General features: G+C 38.2%; 1 protein-coding gene across 1 annotated transcript; it reads left to right on the forward strand.

The window, feature by feature from the left end:
* The first annotated feature begins 4,225 nt into the window (after positions 1-4,225).
* LOC110591629 (zinc finger protein 280B) lies at positions 4,226-23,594 on the forward strand. The gene is made up of 2 exons (XM_021702547.1): positions 4,226-4,286; positions 21,889-23,594. The coding sequence occupies exon 2, from the start codon at positions 21,960-21,962 to the stop codon at positions 23,592-23,594; it is 1,635 nt and encodes a 544-aa protein (XP_021558222.1). The 5' UTR covers positions 4,226-4,286; positions 21,889-21,959.
* The last annotated feature ends 2,068 nt before the right edge of the window (positions 23,595-25,662 follow it).

The raw sequence follows: 25,662 nt of genomic DNA on the forward strand, positions 1-25,662 counted from the left end.
ATTGCTGTTCAAAGTTGTCTTGGCTATTCAGGTGCTTTGTTAAATTGCAGTGGTTACAATGGCCATCCTTGTCTTGTTCTTAGACTCATATATAATAGTTCATCATTAATCATGGTGTTAGCTGTAGGGCTGTTTGTAGCTACCCACTGACTTTGGGGGAATTGAGCTAGAAATCAATAACAGAAGGACAATTGAGAAAAAAAAACCCAAAGTTCAGAAATGAAGGAATATAATTAAAAACAGGGCTGGGACTAGGGTGTAGGGAAGCCAGGGGCCTAAAGAGCAAAGTGCCATTTTTGCACTTTCACAAACCTCTTAAATACTGTTCTCTCTGCTCATTATAAGATGGAGCTAAAGCAATTAGAAGGAATTCATATTTAAACTGCATATATTTGAAAAGAAGAAGGGTTGGGGTGGGCAAAATGGGTGAAGGGGATCCAGAGGTTCGAACTTTCAGTTATAAAATAAGTCATGGGGAGGTAATGTATAACCTGGTGACTATAGTTAATAATACCATAGTGCTTAATCCCATTGGATGAATATGGTAGGGTTGTATATGTCCATTTTACTCCTGATGGACTTTGAGGCTGATTCTTTCGCTATTCAGAATAAAGCTGCCATGAGTTGGTGCATGTCTTTTGGTAGACACATGTAGTCATTTCTCTAGAATATATGTATACTAATGAGAAGAGATTTACTAAGAGAGTAAATCTTAAACGTTCTCATCACAAGAAAAAGAATTTGTAGCTATGTTTGGTGATGGCCGGATGTTCACTAGACTTATTGTGATCGTTTCACAATATATACAGATATTCAAATATTGGATCATTATGTTGTACACCTGAAACTAATATAATATTTATGTCATTTGTCCCTCAGTGAAGAAAAGGAGGGAAGAGAAGGAGAAGAAAGTTCGGAAAAATAATGATCTAAATCAGTGCTGTCGAGGGTGCCTGTGTTGGTTAAGTGTCTGTCTTCAGCTCAGGTCATGATCCTGGGGTCCTGGGATCAAGTCCTGCTCAGTGGGGAGTCTGCTTCTCCCTCTCCCTCTGCTGCTCTCTCTCTGTCAAATAAATAAATAAAATCTTAAAAAAAAAAACCCAGTGCTGTCAACAGAAGTTTCTGCAGTGATGGAAATGTTCTATATCGGCTGTGGCCAGTATGCTACACGTGACTGCTGAGCCATTGAAATGTAACTAGTATGACTGAGGTACCTGATTTTTAATTTATTTAATTTTGATTAATTTAAAATTAAATTTAAAGGTAAGGTAAACAAATCTTCCTTATAAATGAAGTCCAAATAATTTCTGTACTCTCAGTGATTTGTGTATCTCATCGACACTCTCCCCTCAATGAGACTACATGTCCTTTCCTGAGGGTGGGCTAGATTAAGTGACTTGCCTCCAAAGAGTGGAATATGGAAAGGAGAAAAAAGTAACTCTACAGTGGAGAAATTAGTGGTAAGTCACAGTGATACCATGTATCCCTGATGGTAAGTGATAAGGACATATCACCTCTGTAGTATCATTCTAAAAACCTATATCCCCCCAGTGTAACCATGAGGAAAACATCGAACCCATATTGAGACATTCTGCAAAATATCTGACCCTTAAGGACTCCTTAAAATTGTCAAGGTCATGAAAAACAAGGAAAGTTTAACAAACTGTCATAGACCTGAGTAGGCTAAGGAGACACTATGACTAAGTGCAGTGCAGTATCCTGTATGGGAATCTGGAACAGAAAAGGGACATTAGTAGAAAAACTAGTGAGATTTGAATAAAGCCTGGAGCATAGTTAATAGCAACCTAATGAAGGATATTGAAGTAATTTTGAGGCCTAAAGGAGGTAATTTCCCAAATACACATTTTAGACATTGAAAATGCTTTCTCTGTATCTACATCCTCTTCATTTTGCCCATGGTATACTTCACTGAACAGAAATCCTCAAATGCAAAGGATCAATAATATTTAGACTGTGTGATCTGACCATAATACAACAAGATGAGAAATTTACAAAGGAATTGCTTTTTAAAATCCCACACATTTGGAAAATAAATACCATATTACTATATAACCCTTGCGTTAAAAAGAGAATTACCAGGGAAATTAAGACATACTTAGAATTGAATGATAATGAACATATTATGAAGCAAAAATTATAGGATACAGTTAAATTGGTACTTAAGTAAATGAAGGTAAATTTATAGCATTACATGTAAGAGAAATAACTGGGAGTTTACAAATAAACCACCTATGCATTTATCTCAAAAAATTGTAAAGAGGATAACTTCGTATGGCGACAGATGGTAACCACACTTATGGTGATTACGGTGTAATGTATAGAATGTCATATCGCTACACTGTACACCTGAAACTAATACAACATTGTATATCAACTACACTACAATTTAAAAAAAAAAACTTAAAAATATTGTAAAGAGGAACCACAGAACCTATAGAGATAATAAGAAAGTAAAGAGTGGAAAATAAATGAGCTAGAGATGAAAATCGCCTTATAGTTTAACAAACCCAAAGGCTGTCTTTTTTTTTTTTTTTTCCCTTTTCGAAACATTACTAAACTAGACAGACCTCTGGCAGAAATGGCAATTTAAAAAAATCTGTAAAGGGCCAGATAGTACATATTTTAGGCTTTTGAATATGATTTCTGGCAATTGACAATACCTAAAGTAATGGGTATGTCTGTGTTCCAATAAAACTTTATTTATGGACACTGAAATTTAAATTTTATATAATTTTCACATGTTACAAAATAATATTCTCTTTGTGGTTTTTCTCAGACATTAACGAATGTAAAATTTATTCTTAGGTCGCTGCAAGCTATACAAAAATAGGTGCCAGGCTATTTTTGTATAGCTTGACTAGATGCAACATCAAGAGTATGGGCGTCAAGACTCAGTTGCGTGGTCAAGTTCTCTTAAACATGGGGCGGGCAGCTAGTGTTTTACAAAAAAGGGACCACACCTGAGGATTATGAGAACTAACCTCCAAGTGGGCAAACATATCCCCTGATGGACTGGGAGCCTGCCCTTATCCTTGAACCTTGGTCGGCTCTGCAACCTTGGACCTCCCAAGACTCTTCCAAGGACTGAGGGTCATTGCTGACGCCCTCACCCCTTTCAGCCTGACCCCGCGCCCAGGGATCGCCACCAGGGGCGCCAGAGCGCGCGCAGGCGCTGGACCGGCCTCGCCGCCAATCAGATCGCAGCGCCCAGAGCCGCGCCGGCCTGGGGCCCCGCACCTGGCAGCCAATCACAGATCGCAGCGGGCGCGCGTGCGGAGGCGGTGGCGTCGGCGGCGCCTGGGGCCTGAGGAGGCGTCGTCCCCTCAGGCTTAGCCTGAGGGGGAGCGCCTCGGGGCGGTGCGCCTCGGGCGGCTCAGGGACTGCTGCGGACCGGGGCCGGTAAGGATGGGGGCGTGGCGCGGCCCCAGTGTTCCCAGAGGGGAGATGGGAGGGATTCCGCGGCCGCAGCCCCGCGGGCCACACCGCTCCTGGTCTCGCTCTGCCTGAGCGGCCTGTGCCTGTTGCTGCGGCCTCCGAAGGGAGTGTCGGGTAAGCGGCCTCTGGCGGGTCCTGAGACCCCCTTCACGCACACCCCCTTAACCCGATCTCTGCAGGCGCCTTTCAGGCAGCATCCCCTCCCCCACCCTGGCGGGCCGCCCCCATCCCCCAAGCCTGGGCCCAGCCTGGGCCTCCTGGAGAAGGGGCCTGCTCTGGCTCCTAATACTTTCCCCTCCCCCGTCCCGCTGGGGTCTCTTGTGGAACTTAAGGCGTTTAAACGTCCCCAGCCAGCCTCCTCCCCGTTCTGGGCATCTGTCGGCCCAGACCCTTTAAGGCGATTCAAGCATTTGTGAATTCATTTATTGCTTCCTCGCCCCTGCCTCAGCGCCTTGTTAATTTTTCTGGTTTACTGTATCTCTGCCTGGACTCTATTTCAGACTCTTTCACCCTAATGAAGTCCTCCTGACAGCCAGGACCCGGGGTGGTTTCCCGGCTTTGGATCTGGGCGGTTGGCAGGCATAGTGTTTTCTTTACTGAGAGAGGGTAGATGGGAGGAACAGGTGTGGGGGAAAGGACACCAATTCTCTTCTGGTTAAGTGTGAGATGCTTAATGAACATCCAGATGGCAATATCAGGTAGGCAGTGGGATATAAAATATTCCTGTAATGTGTAAGTAGCCCTAATCCTCCTCTATGGTTGCCTCAAGGATGTGACCTTCTCCTGCCTGGAATATCTCAAGTTCTTAGAAGTTTCAGTGCACACCTGAGGTAAGATGAGAGGTCTTTATAAGGACCAAGACTGTACCACTTTTCTTCAGTTTTCTCTTATTTTCTTCTGTGTTAAAATACTACTGTTTAGACAGTGTTTCCTGAGTGTGTATGACCTAAATATGTCTGATAAATTCAAGCCAATCACTGATTTAGGTAATTCTGGAGCTCTCTAAATTGCTTCCTTAAAAACAGGGAGGGTGGCATTCTTTCACCTGCTCTCTTGAAAGGAAAAAGAAAGTAAGAGGATCAGACATTTAAGCTATGTAAAACTGACTTCTTTTACAATGGTAGTAGGAGGCTAAAATGGGCTGTTTTGCATACCTAAGATTTCAGCTAATGTATTAAAGTATTAAAGTGGTTCATTCAGGGTAAATGTGTATTGGTTAAAAATGATTACATAGGTTTAGTTTGTTCATTTCTACAACCTTTTCCTAAGGGCTTTATTTCATGAAGTAATTGAATGTGACTGGGTAGGGGAGGCCATATGAATTCATTTCATGCCAGTAGGCAAAACAATAAGTAAGTTGTATGCCCAGTAACTTGTGTATATAGCGCAGTGAGACCCATTATATAGTTAGTTATCTATTGCTGTGTAACACTTTGTCTCAAACTTAATGACCTAAGAAATGTTTATTTCACTGTCCTACTCTAGAATCTAGGACTGGTTTAGCTGGGTGATTCTGGCTCAGGGTATCTTATGAGGTTGTAGTGAAGCTTTTGGCAGGATTGGCCGTCTCTGAAGACTTGAGTTTTGTTGGATGATCAGTGTCTGAGCTTGCTCACTTGACTGTAGTTCTTCACTCTGTGGGCCTCTCTATGGGGCTGCTCCTGTCATGGCAGCTGGCTTCCCTCAGAGTGAGTGATTCAAGAGAGAGCTTGCTCCCAAGATGAAGTGCAGAGTCTTTTTCAAAAATTGCATACCGTTACTTCTGTATTTGCTTAGTCACATAGGCTAACCCTGTGATAGTGTGGGAGAGGACTACACAAGAGTGTGAATACCAGGAGGCAAGATTCATTTGGGGCCATCTTGGAGACTGGCTACCACACCCATTTATCCACCATTCCAATTCGTTTCCATATTGTTCTATTTTTATGAGTGAATTATTTGGCTCCAGGCTAAGGGCAAAACCTCCCCTTGTGTACTAAATCTAAGCAGTTTTTGTTTACTCAGGAATATTGTCCTGGATTAAGTTTTCAGTTTCTCTGGATCATTCTCATCAGCGAACAGACTGATTGTAATGTCACCTCTCATTAAAAAACCCATCTTTTAATTGCACATCCCCCTTCTGCTTATTTTATTTCATATTTGCTTTTCATTAGAGGAAAATTTCTTCAGAGTTGTCCATATTTGCTTCCTCCAGTTCTCCCATTCTCCTTTAAATCCACTCGTGTTAAGATCACCAGTGAATTCCACAGTGCTTAACCCAATGGTCAGTTGTTACTTTTTTTTAAGATTTTATTTATTTATTTGAGAGAGTGAGAGAGAGAGAGAGAGCAAGCACCAAGGGAGAGTGACAGAGAGAAGCAGACTCACCGCGGAGCAGGGAGCCTGTTGCAGAACTTGACCCCAGGACCCCAAGATCATGACCTGAGCCGAAGGCAGATGCTTAACTGACTGAGCCACCAGGCATTCTGAATTGTTAGCTATTAATTTATGTGATCTATCGCAGCATTTATCAGAGTCACTCATTTCTTCTTCCCTGAAAATAATTTTTCATTTGGATTACAACATGCTTTTTCTCCATTCTCCTTTTATCATTCCCCACCCCCCCACCCCTAGTTGGCTCTAAGTAACTCTTCCTTCTTCGTATCCTTTTCTGGTTTCTTCTCATGTTCCTGACCTCTAACCAATGGAATGCCCCAGGACTTGGATATCAGACCTTTTTCCCTAGATGACCTCATCCAGTCTTGTGTTTTAAATAACATTACATGCCAAAGACTCCAAAATTTGTGTACTTAGCCCAGGTCTTTCCCTGAGCTCTGGTCTCATATTTACTTGCTTAGCATCACCCCTTATATGTGTCATCCTTTTCTTCCCATCCCAAATCCAGTCTGTCAACAAATCTTGTGGACCTTCAGGTTTTGATCTAGAATTTGACCCCTTCTCAGTATCCCTGTCTTGTATTATAATAATCTTTTGTCTGTATTATTTCAGTAGCCTCTTAACTTGCCTTCCTGCTTCCAGTTATTACTTTCTAAAGTCTTATCTTTTCACACAGCAGCCAGAGTAATCCTTTTGAAATGAAAGATCATATCACTCCTCACTCAAAATTCTCAGTGACCTATTATATTCAGAGTAAAAACCAAAGAACTTAGAATGGACTACATTAACATACTACAATAAACTCATTCTTTGATCTCCTCTCCAGTTTCTCTCCCTTTCCATTGGCTTGCCTATGTTAGCCTCTTGACCAGTCCTTAAATTTGGTAAGCATGCTCCAGTCTCAGAGCCTTTGTATTTGTTCTTCCTTCTGCTGGAGAATTCTTCCCCAGATCTCCATAACCATGCCATACAAATATCAACCTGCCTTCATACTACCTGACTCATTTTTGCCTTTATTTTCTCTATAGCATTTATAACCATTTGAAATTTTATATATATGTATACACACATATAATAATATAAAATATTTTATATGTTTTATACTACATTATGTATTGAAATATGTAATATGTGATACTATAACATTGCACGCAATAACATTATGTGTGTATATTTTCTTAAATGTATTTTCCAGTTACCTCTATTGCAGTGTCAGCTCCCTGAAGAAAGGGTCTTTGTTTCAATCACTACTATATCCCCAGTACCTAGACCAGTACCTGGCATATGTTAGGATCACCAAATACTTCCTAATACTCAAATTCCTCACAAAGACTATCTTTTTTTTTTTTTAATTTTAATGTTAATTTTTTTTAAAGATTTTATTTATTTATTTGAGAGAGAGAGAATGAGAGACAGAGAGCATGAGAGGGAGGAGGGTCAGAGGGAGAAGCAGACTCCCTGCCGAGCAGGGAGCCCGATGCGGGACTCCATCCCGGGACTCCAGGATCATGACCTGAGCTGAAGGCAGTTGCTTAACCAACTGAGCCACCCAGGCGCCCCTCACAAAGACTGTCTTGATGTTTCTCCCTCCCCTTTTCTCTGTTAGGGGTTAGGGTTAGGAGATTGTCAAAACTGTATGATTCTTTATGATTATGCTCTTGTGTCATTTCTTTGTTTCTCAGTCTTTTGTGGACAGGAATATGTTCCAGTTCTACTAATTTAATATGTTTTATAGTTGTAGTTCATCCAAAATAGTGAACATCAGAACATTACCAACCTTATATGTATGACCACTCATAGAACTTATGATGATCTTTCCATAGAGTAACAATTTCTCCCTAATTTCTTAAAGAGAGAGAGAGAGAGAAAGAAAGAAAAAGAAATTCCCCCCTCCTCCTTTTTTTGCACCCAGAAGTTCTAACACAGCATTATTATGTTAGGGTCAATTTGATATGAAAAAAAATAATAGTGACTATCATATTTTGGTTTCATAACACTTAAAAAATTTGGGTACAAGTTATTTTAAGCCATCCTTTGTAAGTTCCGTACACTTATCAACCACAATATTCTTAGGTGCATTCCTTATTCTTTCCTTTAAATGTATAAATTAGTCATTTGATTAACACTGAATAGTAGAGTTCTGAGAGTTCAGCTTAAGCATTAGAATTGTATACATTTGAAAACAAACTATGGATGCTTTGTGGAAGTCTTACCAGGATTTTTCCTTTGGGAGCTTTCTAATAGCAGGGAGATACATGTTATATAGAGATTCATGACAGGGCACATCTAGTGTGCATAGAATATGCTTTTACCACTTTCACAACTTCCAGATTCCTTACAAGTAGGTTGATTAATTTATCACTGAAATTGTTTTATTAATGGGGGAGGAAGAGAGAGAAAATAAGCACACTTCCCTGTGAGCGCAGAGCCCGACATGGGGCTTGATCTTACAACCCTGAGATCAGGACCTGAGCTGAAATCAAGATTCAGATGCTTAACTGACTGAGCCACCCAGACGCCCTGAAATCGGGGTATTTTTAAGAGTGAAAAGTGGCACTATTAAAAAATACATGGGGGGGCGCCTGGGTGGCTCAGTCATTAAGCGTCTGCCTTCGGCTCAGGTCATGATCCTGGGGTCCTGGGATCGAGCCCCGCATCGGGCTCCCTGCTCAGTGGGAAGCCCGCTTCTCCCTCTCCCACTCCCCTTGCTTGTGTTCCCTCTCTCGCTGTGTCTCTCTCTGTCAAATAAATAAATAAAATCTTTAAAAAAAAAATACATAGGGGCAGGAGGTCAAACTCGATTGTCCCGGTCAAATCAGGATATTTAGCAGTCCTAATGGTAATTGATACCTTAGTATCAGAGTGGTGTCCACTCTACTATCTATCTATCTAGAAGATATCCATCTATCTAGATGTCCTATCTATCTAGAAGATATCCATCCATCCCTAGGAATGTATACCTCCCACTACAAATTTGTAAACTGACCACTTGATACTAGTTTAACTCTCTTTATGGGCTAGATTAGTTTGCCTTGTTACCATAATCCTAATTACCTAATTCTTGTTACATGAATGGAGTCTGTTTAGAGGCTTTGAAAATTTAATATCAGTTGTTGGGATGTGTGTGTGTGTGTGGGGGGGTCACACCAGCCTATTGCTAGGCATTTTTTTGTTTGAGATATAATTCACATACTATACAATTCACTCAGTAGAATGCAAAATTGAATGATTTTTAGTATATTCACAAAATAGTGCAGTCTTTACCACTATCTAATTCCTGAACATTTCATCAATCCTAAAACCCTGTATTAGTTTCCTGTGGCTACTATAACAAATTACCACAATCTTGGTGGATTAAAACAACAAAAATTTATTCCCTCTCAATTCTGGAGGCCAGAAGTTAGAAATCAGTTTCACCTGACCTAAATCAGGGTGTTGGCAGGGCCACCCAACCCCAGAGACTCTAGGGCAGAATCCATTGCTTGCCTCTTACAGCTGGCATTCTTTGGCTGTGGCCATGTCATTCCAGTCTTGTTACAAAGCTTTCTCCTACTGTATATGTGATATCTTCTGCCTCTCTTACTGAGGATACTTATGATGGTATTTTGGGCTCATTTGTATAATCCAGGATAATCTCCCCATCTCAAGATTCTTAATCACATCTGCAAAGACCCTTTTCCCAAGTCAGATAACATATATATGTTTCAGGGATTAGGATCCAATATTTTTTGAGGTCATTATTCAACCTACTACATTTCCTCATTCTCTCCCCACCCCAGCCCATGGCAACCACTAATTTATTTATGTTTCTGTGGATTTGCCTATTGTAGACATTTTTTGTGAGAGGAATCATACAATATGTGGCCTTTTTGTGTCTGGCTTTATTCACTTAGCATCTTTTCAAGGTTCATCCATGTCATACATGTTCAGCAGTACCTTATTTGTTTTCATGGCTGAATAACATTCCATTGTATGGCTGGCTATACCACAGTTTGTCCATTCATCAGTTAATGGACATTTCGATTGTTTGCCCTTTGTGGCAATTATGAATAATGCTGCTGTGAACATTGTTGAGCAAATTTTTGTATGGACTTAACGTTTTCAACTCTTTGGGGTATATACCTAGGAGTGAAATTGCTGGATCATATACCTCTATATTTAATTTTTGAGATGCTGCCAAACTGTTTTCCGAAGTGGCTGACCGTTTTTATACTAGCGATATATGAGGATTCTGATTTCTCCACATTCTCTGTGACACTCTTTACTGTTTCTCTTTTTGATTATAGTCAACCCAGTGGATATGAAGTGGTATCTCATTGTGATTTTGATTTACATTTCCCTAATAACTAATTGTGTTGAGCAGCATTTCTTGTGCTTATTGTATTATTTGTATATCTTCTTTGGAGAAATGTCTATTCAAACTTTTTGCTCATTTTTTTATTGTGGTAAAAAACAGGTAACATAAATTTTACCATCTTAGCCATTTAAGTGTAAATATATTAACATTGTTTTAAAACAGATCTCTAGAACTTCTCATTTTGCAAAATTGAAACTCTGTATCCATCCCATTAAACAACAAAGTCCCTTTTTCCCTCTCTCCCTAGACCCTGGTATCCACCATTCTACTTTTTGTTTCTTTTCTGTTGCTTTGACTACTTTAGATAACTTCACATAAGTGGAATTAATATAGTATTTGTCTTTTTTGTGACTGCTTTTTTAATTTAGCATAATGTGTCCTCAAGATTCATGGGTGTTGTAGTATGTGACAGGACTTCTTATAGCTGGATAATATACCATTGTATGTATATACACATTGTTAAAATTTATTCATCAGTTGATGAACATTTGGGCCGCTTCCACCTTTTAGTTATCAGAACAGTTCTGCTGTGAACATGGGTGTGCAAATATCTCTTTGAAATCCTGTTTTCATTTCTTTTGGATATATATCCAGAAGTGGGATTGCTGGATCATATGGTAGTTCGATTTTTAATGTTTTGGGGAACCTCTTTTGCTTTGCATAGCAGTTGCACCATTTTACATTCCAGCCACAGCACATAAGGATTCTAATTTCTTCATATCCTTACCAGCAGTTGTTATTTTCTGGTGTATTTATTTATTTTTATATATTTTAATAGTAGCCATCCTAAGGGGTGTGAGTGATATATCATTGTGGTTTTGATTCACAATTCTCTGATTACTGTCATGTTGAACATCTTTTCATATAGTCGGCCATTTGTATATCATTTTTGGAGAAATTTCTATATAATTCCCTTGCCCATTTTTTTAGTTTTTATTTAAGTAATCTTCCCTCCCACCCCAATGTGGGGCTCAGACTCACGACCATGAGGTCAAGAGTCACATGCTCTTTAGACTGAGTCCCTTACCACATATATGATTTACAAATATTTTCTCCCATTCTGTGGGTTGTCTTTTTACTTTCATGATGGTATCTTTTGAAGGACAGAAGGTTTTAATTTGATGAAATCTTCTTTTATTAAATTTATTTAAATTTGATTAATTATAGTGTATTACTAGTTTCAGAGATAGAGATAGAGTTCAGTGATTCATCAGTCTTATATAACACCCAGTGCTCATTACATCCTGTGCCCTCCTTAATGCCCATCACCCAGTTACCCCATCCCCCCACTCCCCTCCCCTCCAGCAGCCCTCAGTTTGTTTCCTATGATTAAGAGTCTCTTATGGTTTGTCTCCCTGTCTGATTTAGTCTTGTTTTATTTTTCCCTCCCTCCCCCATACTCCTCTTGTTTTGTTTCTTAAATTCCACATAACAGTGAAGTCATATGATAATTGTCTTTGAATGACTTATTTCGATTAGTATTAAATAGCCTCTAGTTCCATCCATGTCATTGCAAATGGCAAGATTTCTTTCTTTTTTTTTTGCTGGCTGAGTAATATTCCATTGTATATATATATACCACATCTTCTTTATCCATTCATCTGTCGGTGGACATCTGGGCTCTTCCATAGTTTGACTATTGTGGACATTGCTGCTATAAACATTGGGGTGCAGGTGCCCCTTCAGATCACTACATTTGTATCTTTGGGGTAAATCCCTAGTAGTGCAATTGCTGATATGCTATGCTGATGTCATAGGGTATCTCTATTTTCAACTTTTTGAGAAACCTCCATACTTTTTTCCAGAGTTGCTGTACCAGCTTGCATTCCACCAACAGTGTGAGAGCTTTCCCTTTGATGAAATCCTGTTTATTTTTCTTTTGTCATTATTCTTTTGGTACCTTGTCTAAAAAACCATTTACTTCTATTTTTTTAAAAAAGACTTACAGTTAGCTCTTACATTTAGTTCTACAGTCTATTTTGAGTTATTTTTTTTTAATATGCTGTGAGTAGGGGTCCAACTTAATTCTTTTGATGTGGATGTTCACTTGTTCCAACATTTTTTGAAAAAACTTACTGTTCCCGACTTAATTATTTTGCTATTCTTACTGAAAATCAATGGATGATTAGTGTATGGGTTTATTTTTGGACTCTGAATTGTGTTCTATTGATCTGTGTTTCTGTCTTTTTGCTAGTACCACACTCTTGATTACTGTAGCTTTGTAGTAAGTTTTGAAATCAATGTGAGATTTTCATTTCTTCTTTTTCAAGATTGTTTTGGCTATTCTGAATCTTTTGCATTTCCATCTGAATTTTAATTTCTGTGAAAAAGCTGGGATTTTGACAGATCACTATCGGGAATCTTGCCATTTTAACAATATTAACTCTTATGCATGAACATGGGATGTATGCATTTACTTAGATCTTTTTTAATTGCCTCAGCAATATATTCAGTATAATTCAGTGTTTTCAATATGAAAGTCTAGCATTTTTTTCTGGAAATTTATTTCTAAGTATTTTACCCTTTTAATGCTAGTGTACATAGAATTGCTTGTTTAATTTCATTTTCATAGTGTTTATTGCTAATGTATAGAAATATAATTGATGTTTTATATTGATCCTATATTGTTTATTCTAATACTAATTCCTCAGGATTTTCTATATACAAAATCATGTCCTCTTCAGTATAGTTTTATTTCTTTTTTCCAGTCTGAATGCTTTTTTTTTTTCTTGTCTGATTGTCCTGGTTAAACAACTTCCAGTATAATGTTGAATCAGAATGGTAGAAGTGGACATCCTTGTCTTGTTCCTGATCTTAGAGGAGAAGCTTTCAGTCTTTTTTTTTGCTATGAAGGGTAATGCTAGCTGTGGGTCTTTTACAGATGCCCTTTGTCTGAGAAAGTTCCCTTCTCCTGGTTGTTGAGTGTATTTTTATTCCCTCCTTGCAGAAGGGTGCTAGATTTTGTCCAGTGCTTTTTGTGCGGGCCAGATGTGGGTTTTTTTTGGTCCTTTATTCTATTGAAATGGTATAATGTTGATTTATTTTCATATAATGAACCAACTTTGCATTTCTTACATAAATCTCACGTGGTCATGGTGTATAGCCCTTTTTATATGTTATTAAATTGTGTTTGCTAGTATTTTGTTAAGGATTTTTGCCTCTATTCATAAGAGAGATTGGTGTCTAGGTTTTGTTTGTTTTTTGGTCTGTGATATCTTTGTTTAATTTTGGTATAAATAGTACTGGCCTCAGAATGAGCTGGAAAGTTTTCTCTCTTCTAATTTTTGGAGAGTTGATTCTTCTTGATTGTTTTGATGGAATTTACCAGGATAGTCATCTGATCTTGGATTTCTCTTTTGGGAATTTTTTTTATTACTAACTTAATCTCTTTACTTGTTTTGGATCTATTCATATTTTCTAGGTTTGTTTTTTCAGTCAGTTTGGTAGTTTGTGTCTTTCTAGAAATTTGTTCATTTCATCGAGGTTATCATATTTGTTGAAATAGAATTGTTCATAGTGTTCCCTTAATTTTTTTTTTTTTTTAATGAATTTCAGGGGCCCTGGATGGCTCAGTTGGTTAAGTGTCTGCCTTTGGCTCAGGTCATGATTTCGGGATCCTGGGATCCAGCCTGGGGGGCTCCCTGCTCCGTGCTTCTTCCTCTCCCTCTGCCCCTTCCCCTGCTTGTGCACGTGCTCTCTTTCTCTTTCTCAAATAAATAAAATCTTAAAAAACATTTAAAAAAATTTCTGTGTGGTTGGTAGTAATTTCTGTGTGGTTAATAGTAATACCCCCTCTTTATTTAAAAAAGTAATATATTGAGCGTGAAATATGCATAACAAAATCAGTCACTTTAAAGTGAAAGATTCAGTGGCATTTAGAGCATTGTACATCTGCTGCTTCTATCTAGTTCCAAAACATCTCAAACATTCCAAAGTAAAACTCTTTACCATTAAGCAGTTTCTCTCTATTTCTCCTCTCCCATCCCTTGGCAACTACCAATCTGTGTTTAGATTCTATGCCTTTATTGAATGAGATCTTGCCATTTGCAATGACATGGATGGAACTGGAGGGTGTTAGGCTGAGCGAAATAAGTCAATCAGAGAAAGACATGTATCATATGACCTTACTGATATGAGGAATTCTTTTTTTTTTTAATTTTTTAATTAAAAAAAATTTTTTTTATTCTTATGTTAATCCCCATACATTACATCATTAGTTTTAGATGTAGTGTTCCATGATTCATTGTGCATAACACCCAGTGCTCCATACAGAATGTGCCCTCCTCAATACCCATCACCAGGCTAACCCATCCTCCCACCCCCCTCCCCTCTAGAACCCTCAGTTTGTTTTTCAGAGTCCATCGTCGATATGAGGAATTCTTAATCTCAGGAAACAAACTGAGGGTTGCTGGAGTGGTTGGGGGGTGGGAGGGATGGGGTGGCTGGGTGATAGACATTGGGGAGGGTATGTCCTATGGTGAGCGCTGTGAAGTGTGCAAGACTGTTGAATCACAGATCTGTACCTCTGAAACAAATAATGCAGTATATGTTAAGAAAAAAGAAGATAGTAGGAGGGGAAGAATGAAGGGGGGGAATCGGAGGGGGAGACGAACCATGAGAGACAATGGACTCTGAAAAACAAACTGAGGGTTCTAGAGGGGAGGGGGGTGGGAGGATGGGTTAGCCTGGTGATGGGTATTAAAGAGGGCACATTCTGCATGGAGCACTGGGTGTTATGCACAAACAATGAATCATGGAACACTACATCAAAAACTAATGATGTAATGTATGGTGATTAACATAACAAAAAAATTAAAAAAAAATTCTATGCCTTTATCTATTCTTTATCTATTCTGGATATTTCCTGTAGATGAAATCATACAATATGTGAACTTTTCTGTCTGACTTCTTTCACTTTGCATGTTTTTAGAGTTTATTCAGGTTGTAGCATGTATCAATACTTCATTCCACTTTTTAAAAATTAAGTTAATTATTTTTATTGAGGTATAATTGACCTATAACATTATATTAGTTTCAGGTATACAGCATGATTTGGTATTTATATAAATTGTGAAATGCCCACAATAAGTATAGTTAACATCTGTCACCATACATAATTTTTTTTGTCTTGTGATGAGAACTTTTAAGATCTCTCCTAGCAACTTTCAAATATGCAGTACAGTATTATTAACTATAGTCACCATGTTGTGCATTACATCTCCATGACTTATTTATTTTATAACTGGAAGTTTGTACCTTTTGATCCCCTTCATCCATTTTACCCCTCTCCCTTGCCTCTGCAATCACCAGTCTGTTCTCCTTATCCATGAGCTTATTGTTGTTTATGATTCCACATATCAATGAGATCATACAATATTTGTCTCTCTCTGTTTGACTTATTTCACTTAGCATAATGCCCTCAGGTCCATCATGTTGCAAATGGCAGGATTTCATATTTTTTATAGCTGAATAGTATTCCATTGTTTGTATATACCACATTTTCTTTATCCACCAATCAGTGGACACTTAGGTTGTTTCTATATCTTGGCTATTATAAATAATGCAGCAGTGAACACGGAGGAGCCTTTATTCCCTTTATGGTTGAATAATATTCCAGTGTTTGTATATACTACAATTTGTTTTCTCATCCACTGATGGATATTTGTATTATTTTCACCATAAAGTTCTTGTGAATCATGTTACTATAAACAAGCATGTACTTTACATGTACTTGTCTGAGTACCTGCTTTCAGTTCTATCAGGCAATACCTAGAAGTGGACTTGTGGGGTCATATGATAATTCAATGTTTAACTTTTTGAGGAACTGCCATAATGTTTTCCACAGAAATCCTCTATTTTTTGCAAACCTTTGGTTAATTTCTGAGATGAAAACTTGATTTTGACAATTTTTGCTGTTGTTCTCTTTGCTTTTATGAAGGAGGGAATATTTGTAGTTTCATATTTCACCATTCCCTATGACCTTTTGCTGGCATTTAACAAGTTAACATTGTCCTTTTATTTTTTTAAGTCATCTTTTTTATGGTTCTCTGCAGCCCCTCTTTAAATCATTCACCAGTCACCTGATACTTCCAAACCCTCTCTAAACACTTGGTCTTAGAGAAAGAACTTGCTTCTGAACTGATAGGCCACTTTTAGGTTGAACTGCCACCCTGCTCATCTCTAGTTTGTGGATTCTTCTAAGATCCTGCTCTTGGGAGGAAAGGAAGGACAAGGGAAAATGGCTGAAAGTGACTGACCGTAGTCATTCTTCTGAGTCCCAGGATTGCAGGGTTCTCACATTTGCTGTAATAGTACACTTCAGTGGCTCCCAGACTTGAAAAAATTGCCTGTTCCTCAGGTTTGAACATTTCCTACTTCTTCCCTCAGCCCACTTTCCTTTGTTAAATTTATTTCTAACTCCTAGATAATCGTTTTCCTTTCACATATATTTAAGATTTATGTGCCAGGGCTGCTCTAGGAATTTGGGAGAAACCAATGAACAAAACAGACAAAAACAAACAAAACAAGCTAAAAAATGAAACAGAATTTCTCCAGTGGAAAGAACTGACAGTCCAGTGGAGAAGAAAGGTATATAATATAATATAACATTATACACACACACACACACACATATATATACATATATTTGTATATACATATAATACATTCTTTGGTGATACAGAAGGCGATGTTATGAAATTAGGAATATAATAGATCAGGGTCATAGGATCGAATGTTGGGTAGGTAGGAGTGTTGTAATTGTAGATCGGGTGATCAGAGCAAGTCTTGTTCGCCTTGGAGATATCTGGGAGACAAGAATTTCAGGCAGAGCCTAAAGGGAACAACAGGGAAGCCACTGTGGCTGGATTGCAGGGAATGAGTGTTAGAATAATGGAAAAAGAAGTCAGAGAGGTAGCAAGAGTGAAAATAGGTAGTGAGGGTCTATAAATTGTTAATTTTTCTTAGTCCAATCTACAGAAATAATCCTGTCGTTTGATAAAGAAAAACCTTGGTTTAGTAGTTGTTCCCTTTTTAGACTCCCAGGCTAGATTAGACCCCATTTTTACACTCCTCTACCATTCTGAGCTTATTTATGAACAAATATTTATTAAAAAAATATTTATGAAAACATTATTTTAGTTTTTCTTAGTTGTCCTAAAGTGGAATATACATGTTTAATGTAGTTTTAAGGATCCTGTGAGGCTCTCATTTCTCCCAAGGATATGTTTAATGGGCATTAAATTTTAAGGTAGCAAATGTAAGAAGAGTAGTGGGAAAGAGATATGAGTGCTATGGATGGGGAAAGAGTGAGGGGGTAGGGATGGGAATTCGAAGGAGTGGTAGTGGGGTGAAGAGTGAGGATAGGTATCAAAGGAGTCCTGTTAGCCTAATCTCAGGAAGCTACTCAAGAAAGACTGATGCCTGAAAAAAAGGTGGTGTGTAGCTATAAAAGACCCATGGAGAGGGCCATTGTTTAAATGCATAGGAATAACCTGGGAGATGAATTATCACCCACTGCCATCTCAGCTATCTTTGGCATGAAATCTTCTCATTAACTCCTTCCACAGCCCTTGGCAGCTTTGTTGATGGGGGATATGAAGTGGTTTTGAGGATTAACTCCTTAGATCTAGTAGGTCTTTGGCATGTCCAACTTCATGACCCTAAGTATCTTAAGATTCTGGTAAATTGTAGAAAATAAAGGTACCAGAAGAGAAGTGATAAGAAAATTCCCGTGGTCTAATGTTATTATTTTTCTAAATGAACTCATTCATTACTTATTCACTTTGGGTTTGGTTTTTTCCTTTTTTTCACCTTGAATAATTGGTTGGATGGAAAGTTAATCGGTATGGTCAACAGCTATAAAATCCTACCAAGATCATTTGGGTGAAAAATCTGACAATGTTCTTGGAACCCAGTTTATTTTTTATTTTTTTAAACAACAGAATTTATTCTCATAGTTTTAGAGGCTGGAAAATTCAAGATCAAGGTGCTGGCTGATTTGCTTGCTTCCTCCTGGCTTGAAGACCTTCTCACTGTGTCTTCATATAGTGGGTGGGAGACAGAGAAGAAGCAAACTCTAGGATATCTCTTCTTGGTACTAATCCCATCATGAGGACCCCACCCTCATGAACTTATCTAAACCTAATTAGATGGGAACCCAAAGTTCCAGCTCCAAATACTATCACATTGGGGGTTAGGGCTTCAACATACGAAGTTTGGAAGGACACAGTTTGGTCCATAGCATAATATAAAATGTATTCTCTAAAATTGGAGGAGTCATTTAACATGTAGGAATAGTGGAGTGATATAATTACAGGAGTGTTTTAAGATTCATCTAGTGATGGTATGCAGTTGGTGATAATTTGAAGGACAGAGAGACAAGACAATTTGGAGCCTAGTGCAGATGTACAAACATGAAGTAACTGGTGGACTCAAACTTAGAAATTGAGGGAGGAGCTTTAATAGGAATGGAAATGAAAGGTAGTTAGAATGAGTAATGCTCTAAAAAGTTATTTAGAACCACTTATAACTTTCTTTGAATAATTTGATGGAGGGACTCCAGGATCATGACCTGAGCCGAAGGCAGTCGCTTAACCAACTTGAGCCACCCAGGCACCCGGTATATTATGTTTTAATACTTATTTAATCCAAAACAAAACAAAAAAATAATTTGATGGAGGTTGGGGGAGATTTGAACAGTTTTTATAAAATACAAGGAGATTAAAATTGAATCCAGTGAGACTCTGATCCTTAGAGACTAAGCAATTAATAGCACCATCACCAGAATTTAGACATGCATTAAGTTAGAGTTCTAGTGGAAAGAACACAGAACTAGAATTCAGGAATCGTGAACTTTAGTGCTAACTCTGTCTCCAGACTTTACATGTAAATTTAGGTGAATCATAAATTTTTCTAGGCTTGAAAAGTTTATCCTCAGATAATTCTGATGATCATATTAGTTGTCCAATTAGATTTTATTCTATTTTTTATTTAAAATTTTTATTTTTTAACTTCAAGTTTTAGATTTTATTCTGATTTTTATGATATCAGGGAGAATGTTAATAATTTCAATTTAGAATTATTTCTTGAGAGAAGATATTAGAGCATCATGTAGAATTACCTAGAAGATAGTAACTAGAAATGTGGACGGTGATACTCAGGAGGTTAGATTAGGATAGAAGTTCTCCCATAGAACATTTTTGATGCACATGTAGGGGATTTCTACTAGCATCTCATAAGTAGAGGTCAGGGATACTGCTACCCATCCTAAATGCACCCAACAGCCCCCACAACAAAGAATTATCTGGTCCAGACATGTTAGTGGTACTTATGTTGGGAAACAGTGGACTAGGTGGCATCATGCTGGAGTTAGATGATTGAAATTGTAGAGAGACAGACCAAACCAATTTCGGTGACTCTAAAGAGCAGTGTTTTCAGATGTGCCTTATATGCTTTCTTGCATTGCATATCTCCTAATTATGTACTTGATCTTAATTTTAAGGTTGTAAATCACTGTTCATGACACGCTAGACTGTAAGCTTCATGCATTCACCACTTTCTACTTAGTACTTGTGTTTAGTGTCATACCAGTGTTGGGCAAGCAAAATATAGTTGTGGAACAAGTGACGAAAATAATAAATTTTTCTGCTTAATATTCTATTTCTTTTTTGACTTCTAAGTTGGTACACACATCTCAGGATTAAATATCTATGTGTTCCAAAATGATATGCTGATGTGCTAATTAAATTAATGGGAGGTACATGGCACATATTAAATGCCAGTTTAATTTTTATAGATGGGGTTTGAAGGGTCTACATTGGGCTACAATGAATTCTAACATTAGGTTTTCAGAAACTGGTGAGTTATGATCCAGAGTTTAAAGTACCTACATCTTGCTAGCCTAAAACCAATGTTTTTCAAACCACTAGTAGTGAGCCATTGATGAGTCATAATTGATTTTGTAGGTCATGGTCAATTTAAGAAAAATGAAATAGAAAATATTAGAATAAGCATCCCATGTAGTAAAGCAATTGCTATTTATATGTTTGTGTAGTGAGACTCCATATACATTGTGTTCTGTTTGTTTGCTTTTACTATGGGTTGTGATAAAAAATGTTTGTGAAAAGCTAGCAGCTTTCAGTCCTTCACAGGCCTACAGAGTATCTGACATGGACAAGGTTCTAAGAGTAAATCATAGAAAATGTGGAATTAATGGAGTACAGTCTATTCTACATATAAAGGTTCTGATTAATGAAAGTTACTGTTAATTCATTTAACAAATCCTCCCATATTGTGCCAGGCACTGTTCTTTGTGCTGAGGATACAACAGTCAACAAAAGATAATCTCTGTCCTTTGGAGTTTACATTTTACTGGATGGACGGTAGAAAAGAATCAAGATAGATAAAGTTTATAATGTTTTAGGCGGTGTTAAGGACTTGAGGTGAGGGGAAGGGAAGAGAGATTGGGAATGTGAATTAGCAGTTGGTTGGAGTATTTGAGAAGCTCTTTGGGAAGACTTGCAACAGAAGTCTGAAGATGGTGAGGATTCAGCCATGCAGGTATCTGGATGATGAGCATTCATATTAGAAGGACAGCAAATACAGGGCCCTAAACAAGGTAAAATATTTAATGTGTTCAAGAAATAGCAAGGCGGTTAGTGTGGTTAGAGTGAGGTGGATAGGGGAGAGGAGTAGGACATAACTGCAGGGCAGTATGTAGGCTTGGAAGCATGGTCTTACAGGCATTGGAGCTATTAGAAGCACTTGGCCTTTTACTGAATAAACTAGAAAGCCGTTGGAGGGTTTTGAGCTGAGCAGTGATAGAATGTGATTTGACAGAATTACTTTGCCTGCTATGTGGAAAAGAGACTGAGGTGGGCTGAGGGAGGAAATTCTGTTGGGTTTAAGTTCAGTGGGGAAGTTAGGATTGGAGGGAGAAATTTAGGAGACATCAGTGAATGGACTGTAATTAAAGTCTTGAGTTGGGATGAGATTATCAAGAGAGTTTGTTCCCAATTTGCTAGGCATGTGTTAAGCATTTGACATTGAATTATGCTGTTTGTTGACAGTGGGTAGGTACTCTTACTCTGTTCTTTGAATTTGACACTTCTTTTCTATATTAATATTATGCAATTAGTATGTATGAATCAATTAGGATATATACATTTACTATAAAATTTTCTTTAATTCAGCTACAAAATAAGGTACCACTGAATTGTTGGTGCTTTTTAAAAAAGAGCTGTTACCTTAAGTTTAAGAAATAAGAACTTTTGCCTTTAAGATAAAACACATTTAAAAGTTTTAAACTTGCCAAAGAAGATGCAGCTGGTTTGTGGCTGACTTAGAATTCCAGCTTAATCTTATCTGACTCCAAAGCCCATGTTTCTAAACACTGCCCAGTGATGCCTTTGTAAAATAACATATCCTTTACATATGATTTCACCTAGTGATTAGTTATTAGTGTTTCCCTCTTTTTTTAATAGAAGAAATCATAATCAGCTTAAGGCAAAGCTATGATTCTAGAGTTGCACAGACTTATAATAATAGCAGGATTTAAAGCTGTCATTTATCCTCTATGAGTTTTAGTGTCCTTATCTTATAAAATAAGGGTGTTTATAACTACTGTAGAGTTTTGGAGAGAATTAAATAAGATAATGCATTTTTCCATACTTACTGATGTGTAGTGTGTTTGTACTTAGGTGGCAGTTTATATAAAGAAAACACTGGGACTGTGGCCACACCTTCAAGAATAAAAAAAAAAAATTAGAAAATGGAACAGCCATGTATATTATGTGAGGAAGAACAAGAGCTTGAACCACAGCAGAACATAGAAGAAACCAAAAAAGTAGATGATGAAGATGCTGAGCTGATCTTTGTTGGGGTGGAACATGTAAATGACGATGCTGAGCTGATCTTTGTTGGGGTGACTTCAAATTCAAAACCAGTTGTTTCAAATATTTTGAACAGAGTCACCCCAGGTTCATGTTCAAGGAGAAAAAAGTATGGTCACCTCAGAAAAGGTACTACTCACAAATTTCAGCCTATAAGTCATGTGACCCCTATATCAGAAGCAGTGACTGCCTTGCCAGTTTCTGAATCTGAATCAAGATCAACAGATAGTCCCATTATTATTGAGCCTTTGTCTAAACCTGATTATAAAAATAATTCACCACAAGTCGTGCCTAATAGCTCTTCAGAGTTATGTTCTCCTTTGATTACATTCACAAGTTCATTACAGCATCCAGTAGGAGCAGCACTTTCTGTAGGAGGTATGAATAAAAGTCCTTGCATATCAAAGCAACTTTCCCCTGCTGAAGTAAATGACATAAATCCCAAAAGGCCTAAACTCAGTGATGGAATCATAGACGGACATGCTTCAGCTTTGTCCCCTTCAGGTATCTTTCATACAATGACTTCGCAGCAAAGCACATTCTCAAACAGTGTTCATACCTCATTAAGCCATGTTCAGAATGGAGCACCTTTTCCAACAGCTTTTCCAAAGGACAGTGTCCATTTTGAGCCTATAAATGCTATTAAGGAAAATAGACCGGCAAAAACAGACTTTTTGAGTCTAGCAAGTCAAAACCAGATTGTTGATCCCAAGAAAGGAAGTCTGGTCATATTACTTCGTGACTTTTATTATGGGCAACATAAAGGAGACGGTCAGCCAGAACAGAAGACTCACACAACTTTTAAATGCCTCAGCTGCTTGAAAGTTCTAAAAAATGTCAAGTTTATGAATCACATGAAGCACCATTTGGAACTTGAGAAGCAGAGGGGTGACAGCTGGGAAAGCCACACCACCTGCCAGCACTGCCACCGACAGTTTCCCACTCCCTTCCAGCTGCAGTGTCACATTGAAAGTGTACACACCACCCAGGAGCCTTCTACTGTCTGTAAAATTTGTGAATTGTCATTCAGAACAGATCAGGTTCTCTTACAGCACATGAAGGACAATCATAAGCCTGGCGAAATGCCCTATGTGTGCCAGGTTTGCAATTACAGATCGTCAGCCTTTGCTGATGTAGAAACACATTTCAGAAAATGCCATGAAAACACTAAGAATTTGCTCTGTCCATTCTGTCTCAAAATTTTCAAAACTGCAACACCGTACATGTGTCATTATAGGGGACACTGGGAAAAGAGTGTTCACCAGTGTTCCAAATGCCGGCTACAGTTTTTAACTTTTAAGGAGAAAATGGAGCACAAGACTCAGTGTCATCAAATGTTTAAGAAGCCTAAGCAACTAGAGGGATTGCCCCCTGAAACAAAGGTTGTTATTCAAGTGTCACTGGGACCTCTTCAACCAGGATCAGTGGAATTAGCATCCATTACTGTGAGCACATCTGATTCTGAACCATCACCCCCCAGGTCTAAAAGTAGAATTTCAAAAAAACCTCGTTAATTCTAGTTTCAGTAAATCTAAAGCAGGTATTTCAATCAAAGTCAAAAACCCCATAAAAAAAAAATACAAACCATACACTATTCAGTAGCATCAAAAATAGTGAAACCAATGAGTCATTTATGAATTTCTTTTTAAATTCATGAAATACAGTATTGTCTGATCGGAATTTTGAAATGTTATTTAAAAATTTGCTACCTGGTGTTCATGTACTGTATCTGGCTTAACACATAAAAGATGTTTTGTGTATGTATGTGTGTGAGACAAAAAAGTGGAAACCTATTTATTATTTTGATATTTCATGTTACTTGTAAGTTTGAAAGCTCTCATTTCTGTGTATAGAATCTATATATAGAGTTTTTTTTAAGTACTTAATTTTATCTTCAACTTTTTCCATGCCTTGAAGATTTCACTGTTCACTCTAGTCAGACTTGAATGGCTTTGTTACATTATGGTCCCATTTGCTGCTGAGCTCCCAGAAGTGTCTGTCTTGTGCTCGTCTAAAGTAATCTGACCCTGAGATCCTGAGTGTGGAGAAGTTGAGGGACAAGGTGTGGCATGAATGGGAACCAGAAACTGGGAGGTTAGTCAGTGGAGAGCAGTGGCTTCTTATTCTGGTTGAGGGATCACACACACACACACACACACACACGCTCTCTCACACTCAGTCTTATTCTGGTTGAGGGCTCACACACACACACGCTCTCTCACACTCACTTACTCACTCACTCTAGTCTTGGAGCCAAGGCAGAAGGACCATTGTCTCAGAGTAACTTTTCCTAGCACAAGAAGATCCAAGGAAGCAAAACCATTAAAATAAAATGCTTGGTATTTTGGCAAGGGACTCCTGCAGACATGAAACAATCACTGTACCATTGGCTTCAGATGGAAAAGCAGGGGTAATGAATAGAATGGGGCCTGGTGGCCAGTGGTCCTCCTGTTCAGTGATCCAAAGAAGAATTCAGTTTGTTCCCTTCCCTCTCCCTTTTGGCTGGCCTTTGGGCAGAACGAATTAGCTGTATACCTCTAAGTCACATCAGTAAAGCAAGTAAAATTTCTCAAGGGAAAGAAGCCCTGACGTCCATAGTTTGAACTGCACTGGACCCACAGTTTGAACTGAAAAGGGCCAAACAAATGGTATCTATCCAGTTCAAGGACTAGGCTAAATTTAGTTCTCTTACTATTAAGCTGGAATGGGGGTTGTCCAAGAATAGTAGGTACAGTGGATAAAAGCAGCCCATGGTGACTTAGTAGAATTAAACCCCTTATAGGGCTTTTCCTTATATTTTTCCATGTACATATATCTTAGCCCAGTTGAACATGTGAAATTTGCAATTTTGTTTCTTGCCTTAGACATGAATGTATTACAGTTAACAGTTACTCTGTTGTGTGTATAGTTTCCCTTATCAAACTAGTTGAGTTTAAAGTCATCCTTGACACACTCCGATGTGTAAGAAATGTCCCATTTATTTCATTAGGTATTAGGTCTTAGAGTTATTGTCCTTCAACTAATCTGTCCAACTGTCTAATCCTTGACTATACTGTTGGGGGGAACCTTTTCCCCTTGCCATTTCCAAGGACTCTCACATAACAGGAGTGCTCTCTGAGTATTGGTTCCTGAACATCACCCGTGGCTGTTTCTATGGGTTCCCAGGATTGAGTCTCCTGGGTATTTTCTAGTGCCATCCCTTCTTTTTCCACCTTGACTCAAGTACCTAGAAGCCTTTGTACGTGACTTAAGGAAACTAGGATGCTGTCCATAGACCTGAGCAAGGAGAAATGTCTCCTATATTCCCTTGCTTTCTCCTCTTCTTTAACGGTACCTTCTCTCTCCCCACTTCTTCCCTCCTCAGTCTCGTTAAATTCCCTACGCTTTCACAGAAAGCTGGGAAGTGATAGTCATCAGGGGCTTAGCATCCCTTATAGAATTGGGAAGGAGGACAGATAACAAGGTAGCTGTGAGTTTATTGTCTATGGTTTAAAGAATTTCCTGAGTGTAGATTCTATTGTATTTATTTGCTCAATGCTTGATTGATTGATTTGCACTTTGAACATTTTACTAGGCCTTTTT

Source organism: Neomonachus schauinslandi, chromosome 14, assembly GCF_002201575.2.
Source record: "Neomonachus schauinslandi chromosome 14, ASM220157v2, whole genome shotgun sequence".
Taxonomy (NCBI): Eukaryota; Metazoa; Chordata; class Mammalia; order Carnivora; family Phocidae; genus Neomonachus; species Neomonachus schauinslandi.

Bases quoted from the DNA above. Each gene is read 5' to 3' on its own strand.
- LOC110591629 (XM_021702547.1), top strand. From the start codon at position 21,960: ATGGAACAGCCATGTATATTATGTGAGGAAGAACAAGAGCTTGAACCA.